This window comes from Amborella trichopoda, chromosome 11 (genome assembly GCF_054954075.1).
Source record: "Amborella trichopoda isolate Santa Cruz 75 chromosome 11, AtrichopodaSantaCruz75HAP2 v2.0, whole genome shotgun sequence".
Classification (NCBI taxonomy): Eukaryota; Viridiplantae; Streptophyta; class Magnoliopsida; order Amborellales; family Amborellaceae; genus Amborella; species Amborella trichopoda.
Genome location: NC_142346.1, coordinates 35,492,204 through 35,514,129, shown reverse-complemented (window position 1 = coordinate 35,514,129; position 21,926 = coordinate 35,492,204). Strand labels below are relative to the sequence as shown.

Sequence of the window (21,926 nt, the reverse complement as noted above, 5' to 3'; positions counted from 1 at the left end):
GAATGTTATGATTGAGTTTGTTCTCCACATAGTCTTCACTTGAAATCAAAGGCATCACATGATTCTCCTCCTGAACCTTGATTTCCATTTTACAAAAAAGTAAACCACTTTCTCCTTTTGATGTATACAAGAAGCTTTGCCTTTCCTGTGCAGAGCAACTTTACCCTGAAAGACAAATGGAAGAGAGAAAAAGGGAGACAAGAAAAATTTTGGAGGCCAAATCGCACTTGTATGAGGTGTAAGGCAGCAAAATGGAGGCAAACCAAAGTTGAAAAAGAATAATTTGCAAAAGGAAATTTTCAGCATTCAGCAAAACAAATATGCTGAAAAATGAAGATAGAAAGACCCAAAGACTTGAGAAAATCAACGGTAAAAATTGTCCTAATAAAAAAACTTCAATGGATGCAGATAAGCTTTTCAATAGGTTGATTGTAGGTTGACAATAAAAATATGGAGATACAGATAGAAGGTAACGATAGAGAAAAAAGATATAGATGGAGCGCTAGAGAGAGAAAACAAAGCGATAAAGATGAGATAAATTAAACAGAGAGATAGAGAGCAGATCGCACTAAATCAAAGAGACCATAGATATCGTAAAGTAACAAACCCAAAACCCAAAGACTTGGATGGACTTACAATCAGAGAGAGCATAAAACTGCAAATGCCTCAAAAGAATGAGACCAAACTGCTTTACCAAATAAGTTCTTAAAAATTACTCTGATATCATGTTAAATAATTCATTCATAAAAAAGAAGGAAAAAAGAACTCACAGTATAAACATGGTTCGGCTAAACACAGCCTACATCCATGAGGAAGGAAAAAAATATGGTTTTATTGTTCCTTTTTTCGATAGCCTCTTTATAATTTATAAGTTGATGAAAAGATCCCAAAAATAAAAGAAACACCCAAGCACACGGTTTTCACACACTATGTCAGCTCTATGCAATATACCAACTCTATACTATGTTAACACTAACATACACAAACAATAATTTAAATAATCCAAAAAGAGCTTGCAGGCACCATAAATAGGCAAGGAGAAACAAAAACCAAAAAATAAATCCAAATTTCAATGCTTGCAAATGCCAAAGTGGGAACATAACATGTTAATCACGTAGGAAAAGAGTCAGAGCTTAATTGATTTGCGCTTGACGATTTGCAACGCTATGTCGTAGGCTCAATTCCTACCAAGGGTAACGCTATGTCGTAGGCTTAATTCCTACCACCCAAAAATAAAAACCATGTTGAAAAGCCCCATAATTACTCAGCAAAATAAGGAAGATGCATCTTCTTCATCACTTCTTGGGAGGAGGAGGTTTCCCTGTAGCCACAATTCCTTCTAGCATATGCACAACCTTACCCATGCTTGGTCTCTTAGAAGGCTGCTCTTGTACACACCAGAAACTCACTTGAATTGCTCTGCTAACTTCCTCCATGTTAACCTCTCCACCTAGCATTCTATCAACTATATTCTCAGTTCTCCCCATATGAAACTCCTCATAAGCCCATAGCATAAACGTCTTGTTCTCTGTTTCTTCGGAGACATCAAAGTTCCTTCTCCCACTTATGATCTCTAACAAAACCATCCCATAACTATACACATATGCCTCTGAAGTTGTCGGACGATTCGCACGCCATTCTGGTGCTAAGTACCCTCTTGTTCCTCTAACGTTTAAACTTTGTAATCGATGGAATTTCGAATTCATAAGCTCTGCCAACCAGAAATCGGAGACCTTAGGTACATAATTCTCATCCAAAAGTATGTTTTCTGGCTTAATGTCACAGTGAATTATGCAGTTCTGGCACTCTTCATGCAAGTATGTTAACGCCCTTGCTGTGCCAAGAGCTATGTTGAACCTAGCCTCCCAATGGAGATTTATAGAGCCTTCTCCATCCATGAACAAGAAGTTATCAAGAGATCCATTTCTCATGAACTCATATACGAGCAACCTGTGTTGACCTTCTGAGCAAAAGCCCATTAATCGAACCAGGTTCAAATGATGGGTGTTACCAATGGTCCCAACCTCCATTTTAAACTGCTTCTCCCCTTGTTCAATCCCTTCGAGCCTCTTTACTGCAACTACTGTGTTATTAGGAAGCACCCCTTTATAAACAACCCCAAAACCACCAACACCAATCCTCTCTCTAAAGTTTCTCGTGGCACTACGAACCTCTTTGAAAGAGAATTGAACAGGGGCATCAGAAGCATATTCCTCAAATGAATATTTTGTTGACTGTCTGCGTAATTGAGCCCCCTTTTGAAGGACAAACCATGAGAGGAAAGCTTGCAGGACAACAATGGTGAAGAGTGAAGAGACCACTAAGCCCACCATGAGCTTTGTATTGGGACTCCGACTTCCATTCATTTGAGGGGAGAGAAGAGGTGGGTTGGGGAGATAAGGACTGCAAACCTTCACAAACACAGTGCTGAGAATGGTGGGCGACTGGTAAAATGATGGTGAAACCAGAAATCTGGAAAAAGCAGATGCCTGAGCCATCAGCTAGGAAAGCAGAAGCAAAACAGGGGGAGCTTTGCAAACACACAGCTTGGCACTGGCGAAAGCCCAATATGGTGTATTGATCAGGGCGTAATTCCAATGGAGAATTTACGAACTCTGAGTTGTTTAGTTGAAAAGTTGTGGTTCCATTGAGGCAATTAAAGAGCTCCACCTTCGTTTTACAATGCTTTCTTGAATCATTTGGATCAATTAACTCAAAATTTAGAGATGGACATATACATATTGGCTTCGAACCACTATAATAAGTACAAATCCCCATGTCTCCACAATACCCATAAATCCTGCACTGATCTTGCAAAGCTACCCAGCGCACTGTTAATGACGAATCTTTAAAGCTATAAATCCTCAAATTCCCATCTGGATCAAGCTTAACCAGCCTGAAAACATCAATCACTTCAGTGTAATCATTGCTATAAGCAATGCGATAAGGCTGATCCAAAGATGGGTCATTGAGAACCAGAATCCCATCGCTCTGTAGTGTCAAAACGGGGAACTTAAGCCCTTCGGCTACAGCAGGCGCCATTTTCCAATAGCTCAAATTACCCGACCATTTCAAGCTCTAATTCCCTGGTCTTTCAAACAAAAATGAATACAACCCATTTGCCAGTTTCATACCTAGAGTGAAGTTCTGGCCTTGCAAGATCGTATCAGTCGGATGTTCAAAGGTTTCCCATATTGAACCACTGCCATTTCTAAGGACAAAGTTACCTGAATCTTCAAGAATTGCAGAGGAGACACCCATGTTTGCAGTACCTGAATCCCAAACTCGGGTGCCCGAGCCGTTGAAGAGACAAAGATTTCCATCAGAAAGAAGAGAGAGAGAGGCACCTGAATCTACAGGTTCGGCACCCGACGTCCATACAGGACGTGTCGAGAAGAAAATTCCAACCAGATAGAGATTGGGGTCAGAGAAAGAGGGAATGAAACCGAATGAAAAATTGAAGTTGGGTGAAGACCAGGTTTCTTTTGGATCTCTGAGCACTGAACCAATGTTTATGACATTTCCAGCTACTGCAATAATGCATAAATGGAAAATTCCAGTGGCTAGAAAGCAGGTATTTTTCATGCTTTAAAGATCTACAGATAAGCTCAGTGATTTGCTTTTTCTGTGTTTTATTGATCAATTTTTTTTGCGGGGTTGGAATGTGAGGCTCAATAAGCAGGTTGGATGATGAGAGGTGAAGGTTTGTTGGACATTTAAGAGTCATTTATGTGGATTTACTATGGACTGTAGTAGACATTTGTGCAATGAAAATTGAGTCTTCTTGCAAAGCGTCGTGAGTCAACGTTTTCTCTACCTCTCTTTTTCCGAAAATTGTCTTATTGAAGAGTGTCTTTTGAAGGGACGGTCAGAGGTTTGAACTACGATCTTTCAACAATGCACAAAGCCGATTTCGTTTTTCACCTTTTTTTGGGGTAATTAAAAAGGGGATCCCGATAAGTTTGATACAATAATATCGCTGCGATGATGGATCTGATGCCACGAACAGGATCTGACGTCCATGATCCGGTTTGCAGCTTCATATTTTTTTCTTTTTCATTTTTTTAACAAGTTTCTTTTTAAATTTATTTATTTGAGATAAAAAAAAAAACCAAAAAAATAACGTGTTTGAAACACCAATTTATTTTTGGTATGTAATTTTCGGACTGCCAGGGTTAGAAGTTTGAACTTTGAAGATTTACGGCAAAAAGCCAATTTACTTTGTGTAATTTGAAACACGTGTATGGCAGTCATGTGAGCGCAATTTGTACGCATGTTATCACTGGAGAAACACCAAGGAGGGGGGTCAGTGAATGCAATATCAGCTGGTTCAACTAGGCGTTCGTAAAAATGAACAAGATCGGTTAACATGTCAAAGGGCGGGAATCGAAATCGGATTAATCGGGGCGGTTAACTGGACAAACAGGTTAAGTAGGTGTTTTTTTTTTTTTGTTTTTTTTTAATAGGTCAAAAAACCTCAAAAAAATGTAATTTTTTTTTTAAAATAAAAAAACTTAGATTAAGTGTACACTATCATATTACATATATTTATCTTACAAAAAAAATGTGCAATTAAGATGAAAAATAAATTAACCTGTTTTGCCACAAAATTTGTGCCTTTCATAGACATGCAACTTAAAATGTAGAATTACGATGAAAAGAAAATTATACAAGATTGCAACTTTAATATGAAAAACATATGTTTATAAAAAATTATATAACATTAAAAAAATCCACACAAGCTCACAAAAAATATATAATATTAAAAATAAAGAATATATATATATATATATATATATATATATATATATATATTCATCACAAAAAAAATATTTTTATTAAAAAAATATAACATTAAAAACAATCCAACAAGCTCACCAAAAATGTAGAACATTAAAAACAAAGAATTTTTTTTTCTCATATTAATCACAAAAAACATATTTTTATAAAAAAATATATAACATTAAAAACAATCCAACAAGCTCACTAAATATATATAACATTAAAAGCAAAGAATTTTGTTTTCACAGATTCATCACAAAAAACATATTTTTATAAAAATATATATAACATTAAAAAAAATTCAACAAGCTCACCAAAAATATATAACATTTTAAAAACGTAATTTTGATTGAAAAACAATTTTTTTTTTTAATAAACCTTAAAATTGAGCCAAAACCATCAAGATGAAGTATTTTTAAAATGGGAAAAATCTAAAAGATGGGGTATTTTTAAAATGGATGGATGGATAGATTTTAATGAATCGATTTGTGCCTATAGGTATTTTTAAAAAAATTTAAATTTTTTTTAAAAAAGATGGGAAAATATAAAAGTATCATTGACCAAAAGCTTTTTTAATCTTTACCATAATGTAAAGAATATTAAAATAATATTAAAAAAATCGACTTGACCAACTCTTTTTTTTAAAAAGAAAATAAAGAAAAAATTAAGTTATATATAATACAGGCCATTCTTTTTGTCAACTAAGTAGTAAATGTTGTATTGTTTAGTGGGCATAAGAATAAAGGACTTGTTTCAAGTTCGATTCCGGTAGACAGTAATTTTTTTCAATAAAAAATAACTTAAAAGACAAAATGTAAAAAAAAAAAAAAAAAAAAAGTAATGATAACTTAGCTTAAAATAAATTTTTAATGATAACTTAGCTTAAAATATATATATTTTTTTAATCAACGATAACTTAAAAGAAAAAAAAAAAAATTAACCATAACTTAGCTTAAAAGAAAAAACACATAGAGCAAGATTTAAACCATGATTCACATACAACTTATTCGTCAAAACTAACCAATAAACCATCTTAATTTTAAGTATCTAATTTTTGGACTGCCAAGGATTTGAAGTTTGAACTTTTGAAGATTTACGGGCAAAAAGCCAATTTGACTTTGTGTAATTTTCAAACAAGTGTATAGCAGTCATGTGGGAGCAATTTGTAGCCATGCTCACATTGGCAAAACACCGAGGAGTTCAGTGAAGTCAATATCAGCTGGTTGATCTCGGAACTGGCTGGTTACAGCGAGAACCAGTCAGTGGCCGGTTCTGGTTTTGGTCGGTTTGGGTGATCTGATCGGGTATTTTTAATAAATTATATAAAATCTCAAAAAATAAGAGATTTGTTTATAGTATTTTTTATCATTTTGTCAAAGTTTGAAAAATGTTTTGGCCATGAATACTTATTTATGTATTTTTCTATCTTTTTTAAAAATTCAAAATACCCCTGGACACTAATCAATTTTTTCACTAATTTTCAACTTCATTTAGATGTACTTTGTTTAATTATAATTTAAATATTTTTTTTTCATATATATATATATATATATATATATATATATATATATATATATATATATATATATATATATATATATATATATATTATATTTACATTTTTTTGAAGAGCCAGAACTTGTAATTTTCAAAACATCTTTGAAGTTAAAAAACCAAAATATAAAAAGAAAATGAGCTTCTAAAACCGTAGACATGGCTGTCCATAAAATGGATGGGAAATGAGAGTATACCACTTTTTTGAAGTCCAAAGCAAAACTTTATTTCTAAATTGATCTTAAGGATATCCAGATGAGGGTTCCGCGGTCAAACAAAATCTACCTATCTTCTCTAATCAAAAAAACTTACTCGAGTTGATTATCCAGAATAATATAGTCCGACAACAGTATACTGTTGATTTACTCTTTCGGGGAGTCCCATCTAAGTTTAATTTTAGGATCCCAAATTTTCGGGATATAACCCCTAAATTAACATCAAGAAAAAAAATCGTAATTGTTCTCTCTATGCACTTAAAAAAACAATGTGTCAATATTAAATAGAGTCTGCCCAACTTTTAGAGAGTGAGGTCTAAATCATAGGAAATTCAAATTTTATTTATTTATTTATTTTTACTGAGAATAATAATCTAGTTACTCTTAGGTGGTTCTCAAAATTTTAAATTGAAAAATTCCTCCCAAGTACATCTTCTGAGGGAGTAGATGCACACTATGCTCCCACAGGAGCATAGGATATGCGCTTAAATCTGTTTCTCATCTTTTTGAACGCAACTAGCAGTGACTTCTCTTGGCTAGTTTGATGTTTGGGAAATGTTTCTATACTTCCTCTACAACATAAAAGATATATGCTTCCTCTCTTCTCCACCTGTCTAATTTAGATCAAGTGAGCTACACATTGTTTGATCTAGATCCGATGCCTCAAAATATTTTGTTTTTAGTATTTTTCTACAAATTGTATGATTATGAAATTTGGATCTTCTCAATGGGGCGCACCTACAAAAATTATTTTAAAAACATTTTGATACAATATAATGACCAAATTTCCCTTTGAAACTTTCAAGGCCATTTTAGTTATTTTATTTTATTGGTAATATTTTTTCTATATCTTTTAATTTGAAACTTTCAAGAGAATTTTACTTATTTTATTTTATTGGTAATATTTTTTATATATCTTTTACAAGTACGAGTTTAAGAGAGGAGTAGACGCCCAAAATTTGGTGCAAAAAATGAAAAATAAAATAGTGTAGAGACGTGACATTATGATTAGGGCCATCTCAGTCGTAAGAAGAAGAAGAAGAACATTTTGAGTACCCAAAGTATTGCATCTTGCAATACATTATCTAAAGCATCCATTTTCAAGATTTTCATGTGTTTTTGGAGTCTAAATTTTATTATTATAGATGAAAATGGATTCTCAAACCATCCTAAGAAATTTATTATTATGATAAAATTTAGAGGTGCACCTTACTTTGATTGTTTAAGGTTGCAACCTTATGCAACTTCACCCCCATCACAATACGAATACAATATGAATATAATATGAGTATGAGATAAAAAAATGAAACAGAAATACCAGAAGAACATAAATACTTATGTGGTTCACCCAATGGACCGCATCCATGGACAAGGAAGCAAACAAATTCCTTCAACAGTAAGGACTACAAGATTTAATGCCGATCACCTTTTTTTTTTTTTTTTGATAGTTGAGTGGTGAATACAAGGGCCCTACCTATTTTTTCAGATAGATTAAGGAGTTAGCTTTTTTGAAGGTGTCATGGGGTGGTATCAGCAGGATTGGAAACCACAATGTGATAATTACGTATAGGGTACTATCTATTAGAAATTCAGAATACTGCAGAGGACTCTCTCTTTATTAATTGATTAATCAAGAATATACAAGACCCCGTATAAAAATATGGCCAGTAACAATTAAAGATAACTACCAACAATTATGGATAGTTACTAACTAATCTTATCATAATCAACAGGCACCTAATTAAGAGATATATACCCATACAGATATATATTTGTATTGATATATATTCATAATTATGGATATCAATACTAACAAGATATCTATAAGCAAACACTCCCCCTCAAACTCAAGATGCTTTTTCCCGAAGCAGTTGGAGTTTGAACAATAAGTTGCATAATTAAGTATTCACGTGCATGGCGAGACCAATAGAAGCAGTGGTCTCTTGCTTGAACAAGAAGCACATAATGACACTTCACATAATGGCACTTGGAAGAGCCAACAGAACTCGGTTTGGATTCGATTCAGATTCAGCAACTTGCAGTCCGAGACAGATTCAACAACTCACAATCCAAAACACAGGCCAAAACAAAGACAAAGGTTGTTTTGGAGAGAGTCGAAACACGACTCAACAGAGAGTCAAAACAAACTTGACAAAGAGTAGAAACAGACTCGACAGAAAGTTGAAACAAACTCGACAGAGAATCGAAACACGACTCGAAGGCCTTTGATAATGCTTCCTTGGTCTATGAGTTTCTCTCACTAAATTGAGAGTGTTGATTGATTCAACCATGGACGAAGAGGAGAGCTAAAGTTTTGAGAGTGTAGAGAGATAAAATAGTAAAGTCTGAAGACGCATAACAAGCCGGTCTTTTTGCTTCTTCTCCTTAAATGAAACCCTAACCTTCGTTTTTTGAATCTTATCAGTTGGTCTCTTAAGCTTCTTTCCTCTTCAATCAAGGAATAGTCAATCCCATAGTTTTCCCAGGTGGCCAGCGATCCTACAAGCAAATCAACGGAGTATGGGTGGGTGCTTCTGTCATCCTAAAAGCGATGAAGTCACTAGTGGGGTACCAAGATATTATTATTATCCATCTTCAGAAGGTTATGATACTGTGCCATCTCCCCGAAGTACTGCTTTTGCAGTTCATCCAGGGCTTTTGGTTGATACGAATTTGGATTCTTCAATACCCGACACTTTCCAAGCACCTCCACCACCGTTGCCATACCTTAGACCGAAACTTATGTTTTGAAAAAAAAAAAAAAAAATCAGTGCAAGAATGCCATCCTCGAACCGCAACTTTAAGTTTTGAAAAAAATTTATTTTCCTAAAACTTAAGTTTCGGTCCGAGGATTTCAACCTCGGACCGAAACTTATGTTTTGAAAACAAAAAAAGCGGTACAAGAATGCTATCCTTGGATCACAACTTATGGTTTTTTTTTTTTTTAATAAAGTGGTCTAAGGATGGCATCCTCAGACCAAGGGGTAATTTTGTTAAAACAATAAAAGGTCAGGTCAATCGACCTTGATTGTAATTTTCGAGTATAAATGGAGCAACTTGTATTTTTTTTAACTTATTTAAGGTCCATATATAAGTAACTCTAAAATTTAAAGCTTCACAAATAGTGTAGATCGAGTATATTTATGAAAACTATAAAAATCTTGAAAATTGACGGTCCAAAAATGCGTTACATGATGCACTATTTTCAAAACTTGAAATCCATTTTTTCTCCTGTCCATGCATCTTTATATCGGGCAATCTAAGTATATTTAGGCATCAAAAACAACATCTTCTAGTGAAATTTTTGTGGTGGGCTCTAATTTAATTGTTTAAAGCCTCGGCCCTATATAATTTTTTTCCTCTTTATATACCCCTTATTTTAAATTCATCTCTAATTTATAATGAAAAATGCAACATGTTCTGTCCTAAACAAACACACTCACTCTCTCTTAAATTAGGCTAAGTTTGAAAAAGATAAATAATACTTATAAAATTAAAAATCTAAGAAGAAGAAAATGAAGATTGAAAAAGGCGGGTGACACATGAGTGATGATGCTCACAACTTGAGGTTCTCACAAAAGTCCATGCCTATTTTGACAATGGTAAAAAAAATTTATACAATAATTTATATTATAAATGGGTGCAGTTGGCATACGAACGCTTCCGTAGGTGTAGAGGTACGGTGCTTTTCAAATTTTATCATGATATATAATTTTGACATAAAATGTTATTAGGATTATCTCAAAATCTCTTTTTATATCTAATTATAAAATTTTAAATTTCAATATACATATATATATATATATATATATATATATATATATATATATATATATATATATATGTTAAAATCAAGTAGATCTATAAACATATGAAAATCTTGAAAATGGACGATGTAGATAATATGTTGTAAAATGCACTATTTTTTAGACTTAAAATCTTTTTATTTTTCATAGTCATACATCTCGATGTCGAGATGATCAATCAAAGGGTTTTTCAACATTAAAACTACCTTTTCCAATGGATTTTTGAGGGGTTATAAGGTAGCATCCTTATATAAACTTTTTCCATTATAAATTTTCTATCTCAAAATGAAATATGTTTGTGGTCTTTCATGGAAGGGAAATTATCATAAATATACCTATATTTTAAAGAAATCGAAAAAAAAACCTCAAATTTACAAAATTTGGCTTTTTTTGGATGAAACTACCTTTTACGGTGGTCAATTTACCGTAAAAAACATTACAGTAATTTAAATACCGTGATGTATAGAAAGGTCTTACGGTATATTTTATGACGTAATAAAAGAAATATGGTTTACGGTAATTCAACTACCATATTGTGTTAATTGAAAATTACGGTAAACGAAGTACTGTAATGTCTTCCAAAACTTATACGGTAATCATATTACCGTTAATTTTTTTAGGGATTTTATCATAAAACCCTATTTTGACATTTTTTTTTTTAGCACTTTCATCCATTCTTTTCTCTCTCATCCATTTTCTATCTCTCTCGTCATCTATTATTTATCCCTCTTTGAGCGAGGTCTATGAGAGCATCAAATATACACACCAACATTGATTTATAGATATGTCATCAATATATTATGTTGTTTTTAGCATAAAAAAAATATTATGTTGTTTTTCTATAGTACTTGATGTAATTTGATTAAAATATTTCGTAAATAGGTTTTAGATTTATTTAATGCTTGGCCATAAAAATAATGTTTCTTTTATAATACTTGATGTAGTTGGGTTGGCCATTGTAATTTTGTTTATATTATGGCATATGTTTTGCAATCACTTTCGTTATGCAACCTCCTCATTATTTGTATGTATTCTCAACTTCTTATAAGTATTGTATATATGTTTCCATCTGAAATTTATATGCAGTGATTCAGCTTATACGCAATAATAATAGGTGAGAACAGAGCAAAAATCGTATTACACTTTGGTGGTTTTTTCAAGAGGAAACCTAATGATAGAAGTATTTTCTATGACGGTAGGGACCTAAAGGTTGTATTTTTTAAGGGGATCCCAACATTTAAACAAGTCAAAGATCACTTTTCAAAAGTATCAAATTATGCCCCAAGTAACATGACTATTAGGTATATTTGACCCAGTGTTATCAAGTAACAGTAATATGATACTAATTGATGATGATGACGACATTGCCAATTTGATGGAAGGGTCATCTCCCAACCCTATGTACATATCAAACAGACCTATTGAGTCTGACTGCACTGAATATCGACCATTAACGATACTCGATATTGGTCTATCTGACTGCGATGAATATCAACCACCAACAATGCCCAATAATGGTCCATCAAGATTGGTCATGTAAGAAGTTTGCAATGAAAATCATTAATTTTTTTATTTGTCAATTATTTGTTATGAGTTAGAATAATTATGACTTGTCTTGAAATTGTTTTTTCTACAGCACGTCTCGACCAATGCAAGTAGGTCATAGTGAATGTGTTGCTGACATAGGTATACAAGATGAGAATTAATCAGAAATCGAGCGGCATATCGACGAAATTGATCCGATAGAAAGCCCCCTGAAGAATAACTTTTACGAAGTTATACTTTGAGAGGGTCAGAATTTTGATGATGTACAGGCATGCCGTAATCACCTTATTGATTATGTCATATTATAAAACTTCAATATGAAGTTCATAAAAAACGACGAGAGACGTGTATGGGCGAGGTGTGCTGCACATGGGTGTTCATGGCAAGTGCGTTGTTGGAGGGTTAATACAACAAACTTTTTTAGGGTGAAGAAATTTGTAAACGTGCACTCATGTGCAGGCGCAATAGGTAGGGTTCATCAGCCACTTGCTCGAAGCCACTAAGTAGCAAGCAAGATCAAAGACCGGTTGAGTGATATGTCCGATCTTACACCTGAAGATGTGGTTAATGATATACAACGTGATCACAATGTCATGTTATCATACCAATAAGCATGGCGGGGCAAAGAGGTTGCACAACAGATAAAATGAGAGTTCCCACTTAAGTCATACGGGGATCTTGCTAAATATCTTCATAAGATCCGAGTCACCAACCTTGGAACCTTAATAATTATTCAAAGATATGATCATGATAGGCTTGAGCGTGTATTTATCAGCAATCGTCTATGTTTGTATGGATTTCTGTTTGGTTATAGGCCGCTAATAGGACTAAATGAGACATTTTTTAAGAGAAGGTACAAAGGGATATTATTGGCTACAGTTGGGGTTGATGCGAATGAAAATATATTTCCTATAGCATATACAGTGGTTGAGAGTGAACATACGCAAAGTTGGACTTGGTTCCTATAGCTTCTGAATTAATAGTTTTCCGAGAGGTCTGATTTGCCAGCATTGACTATTGTCTCCGATCGTCAGAAAGGGTTACTAGCAACAATTGAAATAGTATTTCCAACCAGTGAACGAGGCTATTGTATGAAACACATTGTCGATAACTTCAAAAAGGCTTATAGAAATTCAGCGCTCACAAAGCTTTATTGGAAAGCTGCACATGCATTGCATATATCAGACTTTGATGAGTACATGGCAAAGATTAAGAGTGCAAATGTTGAGGCCTATGACTAAATCATGTTACAGCATCCGAAATATTAAGCAAACACATATTTTCAGGGGTATAGATGCAATCATCTTATATCCAACATCTCCGAATCATTTAACCGGTGGATATTACAGGCTTGGGAGAAGCCCCTTATTAAACTCCTTGAATGCCTAAGGGTTAAGTTCACGGGAGAATTTTCAAAGAAGATGGCCATGTCCCTAAAATGGAGTGGCGTGCTTACACTGAAGGCCCAAAAGATAATAGACCTGAGGAGGGATAAGTTCAGATTCCTTCATACAGTTACATGGACATATGATACTATGTATGAGATCGATGCGGATAAGATTTATGTTGTTAATCTGGCGACTCATACATGCAATTGTCGAGTGTGGCAGGTTAGTGGGTTGTCGTGCAGTCATGCAATCGCCGTTATAGATCATAGGCATGACGATGTTACATAGTTTTGTGGCGTTTATTTCACTGTTCAAATGTATCGTAGAGCATATTCCCTTCCCTTCAACCCAATGCTTGATGTACTAGAGTTGCTAGAGATTGTATATACAACAGTAATGCCGTCAGCTGCAAGGCAAATCGTGGGTTGACTAAAGAAACGTCGCAGGCAAAAGGAGTACAAAGAGATTAGGCCTTTTAAGTGTAGCCGATGTGGGGTTATGGGCCATAACTGAAAGACATGTAAATCAAGTTTATAAAATGATGTAAAGAGGCCATTAGTGCCAATTGATCTTTTTTTGATTTGTCATTTTGTTTATGAAATTGTAAAGAGGCCAGTGCCTACTGATATGACTTTTTTGTTTAATTAACGAAATATCTAAAGTTGTTTATAAGTGTTGTAAAGAGGTCATAAAAAGAAGACTTAATCTTAATGATATGTGTTGTTTGCGTGTTGTTAAGTGATCACTTATGTGGTGTTTACAACGGTTATTTCATAGACTTTTAGAGAGTTACATCAATTTATTTACCGTAATGACGGATTATCGTAAGGACATCTTCCAACATTACGGTAAAATTTAGTTTGAATCTTTTAAGAATTTAAATAAATTATTTTGGTCTGGAGCATTATGGTTTTTTCACTACCGTAGAAGTCTGGAAAGGTTTTACGATTTTTTTTTTTTTACCGTAATACATATTACGGTAAAATAATTGCCGTAAACTCTTTCAAAGTCATCAGAAGACCGTAATGCTCAAAACTTCATTGAAACTCCAGTGGACTTTTGAGCATTACGGTCTTTTGATGACCGTAATGTTTTCAAATTATTTTACAGTAAAAGTAATACCATAATTTAAATTACTGTAAAACTATTTTCGTAAATACTTTTGATAACATTACGGTCATCAGAAGACCGTAATACTAAAAATTCCACTGGAATTCCAGTGGACTTTTAAACATTACGGTCATGTGATGACCATAATGGTTCAAAACACTTTTACGGTAAAAGTAATATCATAATTGCATTACGATAAAACTTTTACCGTAATTACTTTTGATAACATTACAGTCATCAAAAGACCATAATGCTCAAAAGTCCGCTGGAATTCCAGTGGACTTTTATGGTTCAAAACACTTTTACGGTAAAATTAATACCATAATCTGCATTACAGTAAAATTTTTACCGTAATTACTTTTGATAACATTACGATCATCAAAAGACCATAATGCTCAAAAGTCCATTGGACTTCCATTGGACTTTGAAGCATTACTGTCATGTGATGAGCATAATGGTTCAAAACACTTTAACGACAAAATTAATATCGTAATTTGCATTACGGTAAAACTTTTTCTGTAATTACTTTTGATAACATTACGATCATCAAAAGACTATAATGCTCAAAAGTCCACTTGAATTTCAGTGGACTTTGAAGCATTACGGTCATGTGATGACTGTAATGGTTCAAAACACTTTTACGGTAAAATTAATACCGTAATTTGCATTACGGTAAAACTATTACTGTAATTACTTTTGATAACATTACGGTCATCAAAACACCGTAATGCTCAAAAATCCACTGGAGTTTTACAGTCTTTTGATGACCGTAATGTCCTAAAACTCAAATACGATATAAACTTTACCGTTAATTATATTACGGTAAAGCAATTACCGTAAAGATGTTTAATGTAATTACGGTCATCAAAAAACCATAATACTTAAAAGTCCAGTGGACTTTTAAGCATTATGGTCTTTTGATGACCATAATGCCCTAAAACTTACATACGGTATTAACATTACCGTAATTGTTATTACGGTAAAACAATTACCGTAGAAAGTTTTAATGCTATTATGGTCATCAAAAGGCCATAATGCTTAAAAGAGAATTATGGTCTTTTAATGACCGTGATGCTCTAAAACTTATATAGTTCATCCAACCTCTAATCATTTATTATACATATTAATTCACATACAAAGCAATGTATGTGAATAACACACATATCAAAAAATATTAACATATTATCACAAAATAACACTATCAGTTAAACTATCACAAAATAGTTATTAGTTCATCTAGCCATGTACCAAAAAATATTAACATATCAACTATTGGCTTGATATCACACATTACAAGATAACAGTATAGGCTCTAATGGCCTGATATCACACACCAAAAAAATAAAACATTATATGCTCTAATGGCTTGATATCACACATTACAAATAAACACTATAGGCTCTAATGGTCTGATTACACAGTTTAGGCATTTCATGAATGCTTTCGTCGTACTAGCAACTTCACAGCCCATTGTGGTAACTGCAACTCTGTATTTGAGTTGCTCTGCTGCTGTGAGGAACTCTCCTCCCGTCTTGCAACACGAGGACGTAACTGCCATCAGAGCTCTTCTGGTTGAATCGGTATGGAGATGGATTGTATTACTTGGCCCTACATCTGATTGAGAAGGGAGTTATACTTGCACATTGTCATCCATCTCATCATCCAACTCCAATTCTTCATATATTTCTTCCCCTTGAAGCTCTGGGTCATAAACTTTAAGCACTTCTAATGCTTCCCCAATTAGGTCCCAATTTCTTGAATTGTAACCTTCACGTACAAGTTTAGTTGTATGGCTAAAGTCCCTAGGCTGCATTAAGTCATATGAAATATGAAATTAGATTATTGAGACTACTAGAATTGCATCTAATCATATGATGTATGAAAATAAATTATTAACATTTTGTCTTCATTAGTATAACCTCGAGGTGCGTATTTGGAGGGACGTTTTCTAAATGGATTTTAGATCAGGGGCCTGTACCACTCGATGTATTCTTGTGTCGACTTCCCATTGAACATATCTTCTTCGGCCTAACAAATATAATCTAATCTATTCTCCACATATCGATTTTCTCTCGAAGCTCATCTCCCCAGTTGTTAGTCTCTTCCCCCTTCTTTTCCTTCTCTCTCACTACAAGGGATCTACCGGTATCCCTTGTGAAGTCCAAATTGCTGGAGCACCCGATCTGACATATACGTCTCACAAATGTGTCCACATATCAGGTATGTGAGACACAAAGCATTCTAACGTACAAGAAGCTCATAATCTTTGTCCTTTGCAATTTCTTGTCCTATGTCAGGATAATCATCGTATGGGGTTCATATGACCTATGACAAAAATAAGACAATTTTTAAGTTAAATAACCTGCATCTAAAATTGATTAAATTATAAATAAACTAAATAACTTACAATTATACTATACTAACATCGTTTATATGCACGTTATCAATCTCTTGTCGCCCCACGAGACCAAAGTTGTGACTGTTATCTCATTATCTAGGAAGGGCCTACCTGAGGGATCTAGGTTGCCTTGCCCTTATTTTTTTGGGAATTGGGTGCAACAATTTGAAATGCTCATACGCCCAACACTAAAATGCATATATAAAAAAATAAGAATCACAACAATAAATATTATATTGAACTTTATACAAATATATATTGAACTTTATAAAAAGTATGAAAACATTAATATACTAGCATTACCAGCAAAAGAGTGGTTGATCCACTTAGGTGTTGACGATCAGGATAGACAACCTTTGTCAAGGCTCGAAACAAAAAAGCTAATATAGTTGTACCTCATGCATACTGACCAGCTACATCCATATCCTCAAAAAGTTATAAATATATTGTAGAAACCGTATCATCTGTGGAATCCACAAATATTGTGCAGCTAACTAGATAAAATAGGTAGGCATAAGTATCATGCAGAAGAGTGGTGAGATTGTAGTTTTGTGGTAGCCACTTAAATGTGTTCTTCAGCCATGTCAGATGGATAATGGAATGGCTACGACTAGGTGTCAGCTCTTCTATCATGTGGACTATATATTCTTCGTAGTTCTCTACTCTCCTCAAAGTTACAATTACACCAGTCACATTTAATCGGGGAATTTTCCATACATCTTCAAGAGTATGATCATCTCTCCAATGTCTACATTGAAGTGCCCTGTGTTCGTCTCTACGCTTCACCTTTCGATAATAGTAGATAATGTGCCGCGGTCATGGTGAGTCATCGATACTATGGTAAGAGGATACACTCCTGATCTCCTGACCAAATGAATTGATCGTTGTTTGTTAACAGCCATGAAGAATTTACAGTAGGCTTCTCATCAATCTTGAGGGTATTTTCCCGATCTTGAAATAAAATTTGTGATTTCAGATACTTAAATAACTACATTGATTAACTAACATGATAGACAAAAAATATAATTTTAAATACTTGAACATACATCTCTTTCCCAAATCTTCTGTGATATATGTTCTCTCTATCTACTTCACAATGTAGGAATCTCATAACCTCCAAGGAAAGGTACATCTTTTGCCATGATCCCTGTTCCAAAAGTCATCATAAATCAAAAAGTCAAAGAGTAATTATGGAAACAATTAAATGGGGTATATGTTAAATATTTACTTTCATATGCGAACTTTAATGATTACTATAAATTAGCAAAATAAATGAGATATGTTGGATTTCATTGAAAGTTTCTTTGTAATGGGTTGAAATCCTATTAATGGGGCAATTGAGCCATCTCTTCAGCTGCAAGTACAAACTATGTATATGCAAAGTCTCAATCACGAGCTAGTACATAAAATCATAAGGGTTGCTCCAATTGTTGATCAAATCATAGGTAGTCTAACTTTGTGCGGCATTGACTTAAAACACCATCAATTAGGATGAGTGATTTAATTCTAATGGAAGGATCTAAAAGGCAAGGGGAAGACCAACACAAATATGAATATTAATAATGAGAAGAAAAATGGTGAGTATGTCTGACTGAATACAGTATAAAAATTACCGTAAAGTAAGTTTTAGTTATTACGGTAAAGAAAGTACCGTAATAAAGCTTCAAGTTATTATGGTATATAAAATACCATAATACTAGGTGTGTTTAAAACGGTATTTTAATTACCGTAATGGCCAAAAGCATTACGGTAATTAGACTACCGTAAAAGATAGTTTCGTCCTAAAAAATCCAAAAATTAATAAAAACGGTGTAGGCGAGGTTTTGCAAAATTTGGTTTTTTTTTTTCCGATTTTCTTAAAATTAAGGTATATTTATGATAATTTCTCTTCATGGAAGTCATATCGAGGGATTATCATTTTTATATAAAAGAACCATGCCAGTTGGAATAAATTTCATATTATTTCAGAGGTTCCATGACTAGGACTTTACCTACATTTCTTTTTCCCTTCTCTTTTTGGAGGAAGACTACGAGTCAAGCAGGTAATATTATATAGAGTGAACCCAACTTTTTTTTATTTTCTTTCAAAATTGCCCCTCGGTCTCTTCGGACCAAATTTTAATTATTAATTTTTTCATTAGTAGGGTAGAGCCCCAAGCTTTAAGAAAAAACCAAAAAAAAAAAACTAAAATTTAAACAAAATAAAAAGGACGGGTCGATTGGTCTTTTTTTGTAATTTTCACCTGAACATTTTGTATTTTATTAAAATTTTAGAGTCCCTACGCAAATCACTCTATTATATAGTGTTCCACCCAAGTACACATGAAAACAGATCGATTGAATGTCTATGTCGTATAAAATATACACTAAATGGACCCTCTCACTGTGTGGAAGAAGATTGTCACGATAGAAATGGATTTTAAATATTCTTGAAGGAGTCATCAAATTCTTTTTCTCAAAGATCCACTAATGTCCCGTTTGGATCCTCGGGTATGCAATCTCACTGATCACCCCGAAGCTATAGACATCTCCACTGATTGTTACGGTACTTTATTTTTAATAATGACAAGTCATGAAACTGGCCTATAACATATCATATTTTATCATGACATTTTCATTTCTAATCTTTGTATTAGAGTATTGATCTTTCTAATTAAGATTGCAAATGCATGTGTATTTTTTAACATGTAACTGAACTATATTTTTAATTATCTTCATTCATCAGGACTCTAATGTATTCTTTGTTCTAAATTTGGTAATACCAGTACATGGAGTGAAAATGATAGGTTACAAAAGGTTGTACCTGTGAAGCACCCTCCCAAAGCAAAATAGAAAGCAAAATAGGCACAAGAAAAAAAAAGCAATACCACACCATCCTACAAAAACGAAACGGTCCCTTCGTACCCAGTCATCCCACACAACGACCGACGGACTCGTGGTACTAAAAACCACATTAGATGAGAAGGTAGTTGACTGGCAAACCCCTTAACATACATTTTTTATATATGGGCAAGCTTTCTATGCTTCTCCTACAACATAAATTTTATATACTTCCTCTAATCCAACTGTCCATCTTGTAAGGAGGGCTAAGATTGCTCCAATCACAATGTCACGTCTCTACACTATTTTATTTATAATTCTTTTTCTATAAACTATTTTGACACCAAATTTTGTACGTCCAATCCTCTATTAAACTCGCACTAGCTAAAAATATAAAAACAATATTTTCAATCAAATAAAATGATCAAAATACACTTGAAAGTTTCAAAAGCTATTTTGATCATTATATTTTATCGAAAAATTAGTTTTAATATTTTTTTATAGGTGCACCCCAATGAGAAGATGGCATGTACCAAATTTCATATTCATACAATTTCTATATAACAAACTAAAAATAAAATACTTTGAGACGTCGAATTTATATATCAAACGGTGAGTGGCTGTCTTGATCAAAATTGGACGGCTGGATGGTAGAGAAAACATAAATCTTCTATGTTGTAGGGGAAGTATAGAAACATTTCTCTTTATATATATATATATATATATATATATATATATATATATATATAAGCAATGATTTCACTAAACCGTTGTATAGTAATATGATACAACCTTAAAAAACCATCTTTGGCCATTTGTTTGATCGAAAATTTGAAATATACACTCTTTTCATTCTAATGAACAATCACAAAAGAATAATAAATTAAAAACACAACCTAAGAAATACTTTTTAGCCCAATTAATATAGGCTGTTCATTTTGGTGAGATGCTTAAATCTAAACCTTAAAAAGATTTTTTCATTTCCAGTTTTTTTAGATAGCTTTATTGTCATTAAATGAACAATGTTAAAAAAAGAAGAAAATGATTTTGAATTTATAAAGACTAAGATTTGAAATTCACAAAATGAATGATCCAAATTCGTTTTTGGAAAAAACTCATTTTGACCACATATTTGAGAATTGATTATTGAGATGAAGAGAGTGTTTGTAAAATTTGGGATCATACAAATACCACAAACATGGTTATCTAGAAATGTCTTTGCATTATATTACAATACAACCGTTGCATTGGATCATTGCTCATATACATATATGAACAATGATTTCATGCAACCATTGTATAGTAATATGATGCAACACCTTAAAAACCCATCTTATGGCCATTTGTTTCATCCAAATTTTGAAATATACTCTTTTCATTCTAATGAACAATCACAACAACAACAATAAAAAAATAAAAAATAAAAACACAACCTAAAAAACATTTTTTTAACCCAATTAACATAGACCGTTCATTTTGGTAAGATACTTAGATCTAGACCTTAAAATGATTATTAAATTTCCAAGTTTTTTGGATGGCTTTATTATCATTAGATGAACAATGTTAAAAATAATAATAATAATTTTGAACTTATAAGCTAAGATCTTGAAATTCACATAATGAATGGTCTAAATTCGTTTTTAAGAAGGACTCATTTTGATCCTATCTAAGATTCAAATTGAACTTTCTTTTTTTTGGGGATCGATTATTGAGATGAAAAAAGTGTGTGCACAAAATTTGAAGCCATACAAATACTACAAACATGATCATAGGACATCGTTTTATACCAATTGACAACAAATTGATGTACAATTATTCTCACTTAATCACATAGAATTGTTTTATGTGAAACCTTGTTTCAAAATACATTTTCACTCTAACCAAACGTGCTATAGTGTTTGTTCTTTCTATGAATCAGATTAACCTCAAATTTTAAATGTATCTCCACTTTAAGACAAAAAAAATGTAAAAGAACAATTGAAATAATAAAAATGACCATATACCCTTTTGAATGTATCAAGGGTAATTTAATTATTTAATTTTTGATATTTTTTTAATTCACAATGGCTAGATGTAAACATGCCATATATTTGAGAATTATTCTAATTTACATAAAAATATCAAAATTCAACCAGAAAAAAATAATTGAAACCATCTAATAAAATTTGAACGTTGATGAACTTTAAACAAATACAACACCTGTTAAGAGGTGCGAATTAGTTTAAATAGAATGACTTAAAAGAGCAAAAACTAAACCCAAAAAGATATGGTTGGAAGTTGTTCAAAAAGAGATATATAGTCATAACCT

General features: G+C 33.0%; 1 protein-coding gene, 1 long non-coding RNA gene and 1 pseudogene across 3 annotated transcripts; all 3 read right to left on the bottom strand.

Annotated features, from left to right (window-relative positions):
• Positions 1-1,041: 1,041 nt before the first annotated feature.
• Positions 1,042-3,824, bottom strand: LOC110007494 (G-type lectin S-receptor-like serine/threonine-protein kinase At1g34300). The gene has a single exon (XM_020668775.2). It carries the CDS (start codon positions 2,496-2,498, stop codon positions 1,296-1,298), a length of 1,203 nt encoding a protein of 400 aa, XP_020524434.1. The 5' UTR covers positions 2,499-3,824; the 3' UTR covers positions 1,042-1,295.
• LOC18436722 (G-type lectin S-receptor-like serine/threonine-protein kinase At1g34300 pseudogene) lies at positions 3,079-3,585 on the bottom strand (annotated as a pseudogene).
• An 11,819-nt stretch (positions 3,825-15,643) lies between the features above and the next one.
• Positions 15,644-20,256, bottom strand: LOC148779881 (uncharacterized). Of its 2 annotated transcripts, XR_016044118.1 has the most exons (5): positions 17,845-20,256; positions 17,102-17,749; positions 16,825-16,986; positions 16,320-16,725; positions 15,644-16,207 (listed from the first exon to the last, which is right to left on the bottom strand). It is a non-coding gene; the product is annotated as an uncharacterized LOC148779881 (long non-coding RNA). The 2 variants fall into 2 exon arrangements; XR_016044119.1 differs by lacking the exon at positions 16,825-16,986 and having other exon boundaries at positions 17,845-20,255.
• Between the last annotated feature and the right edge of the window lie 1,670 nt (positions 20,257-21,926).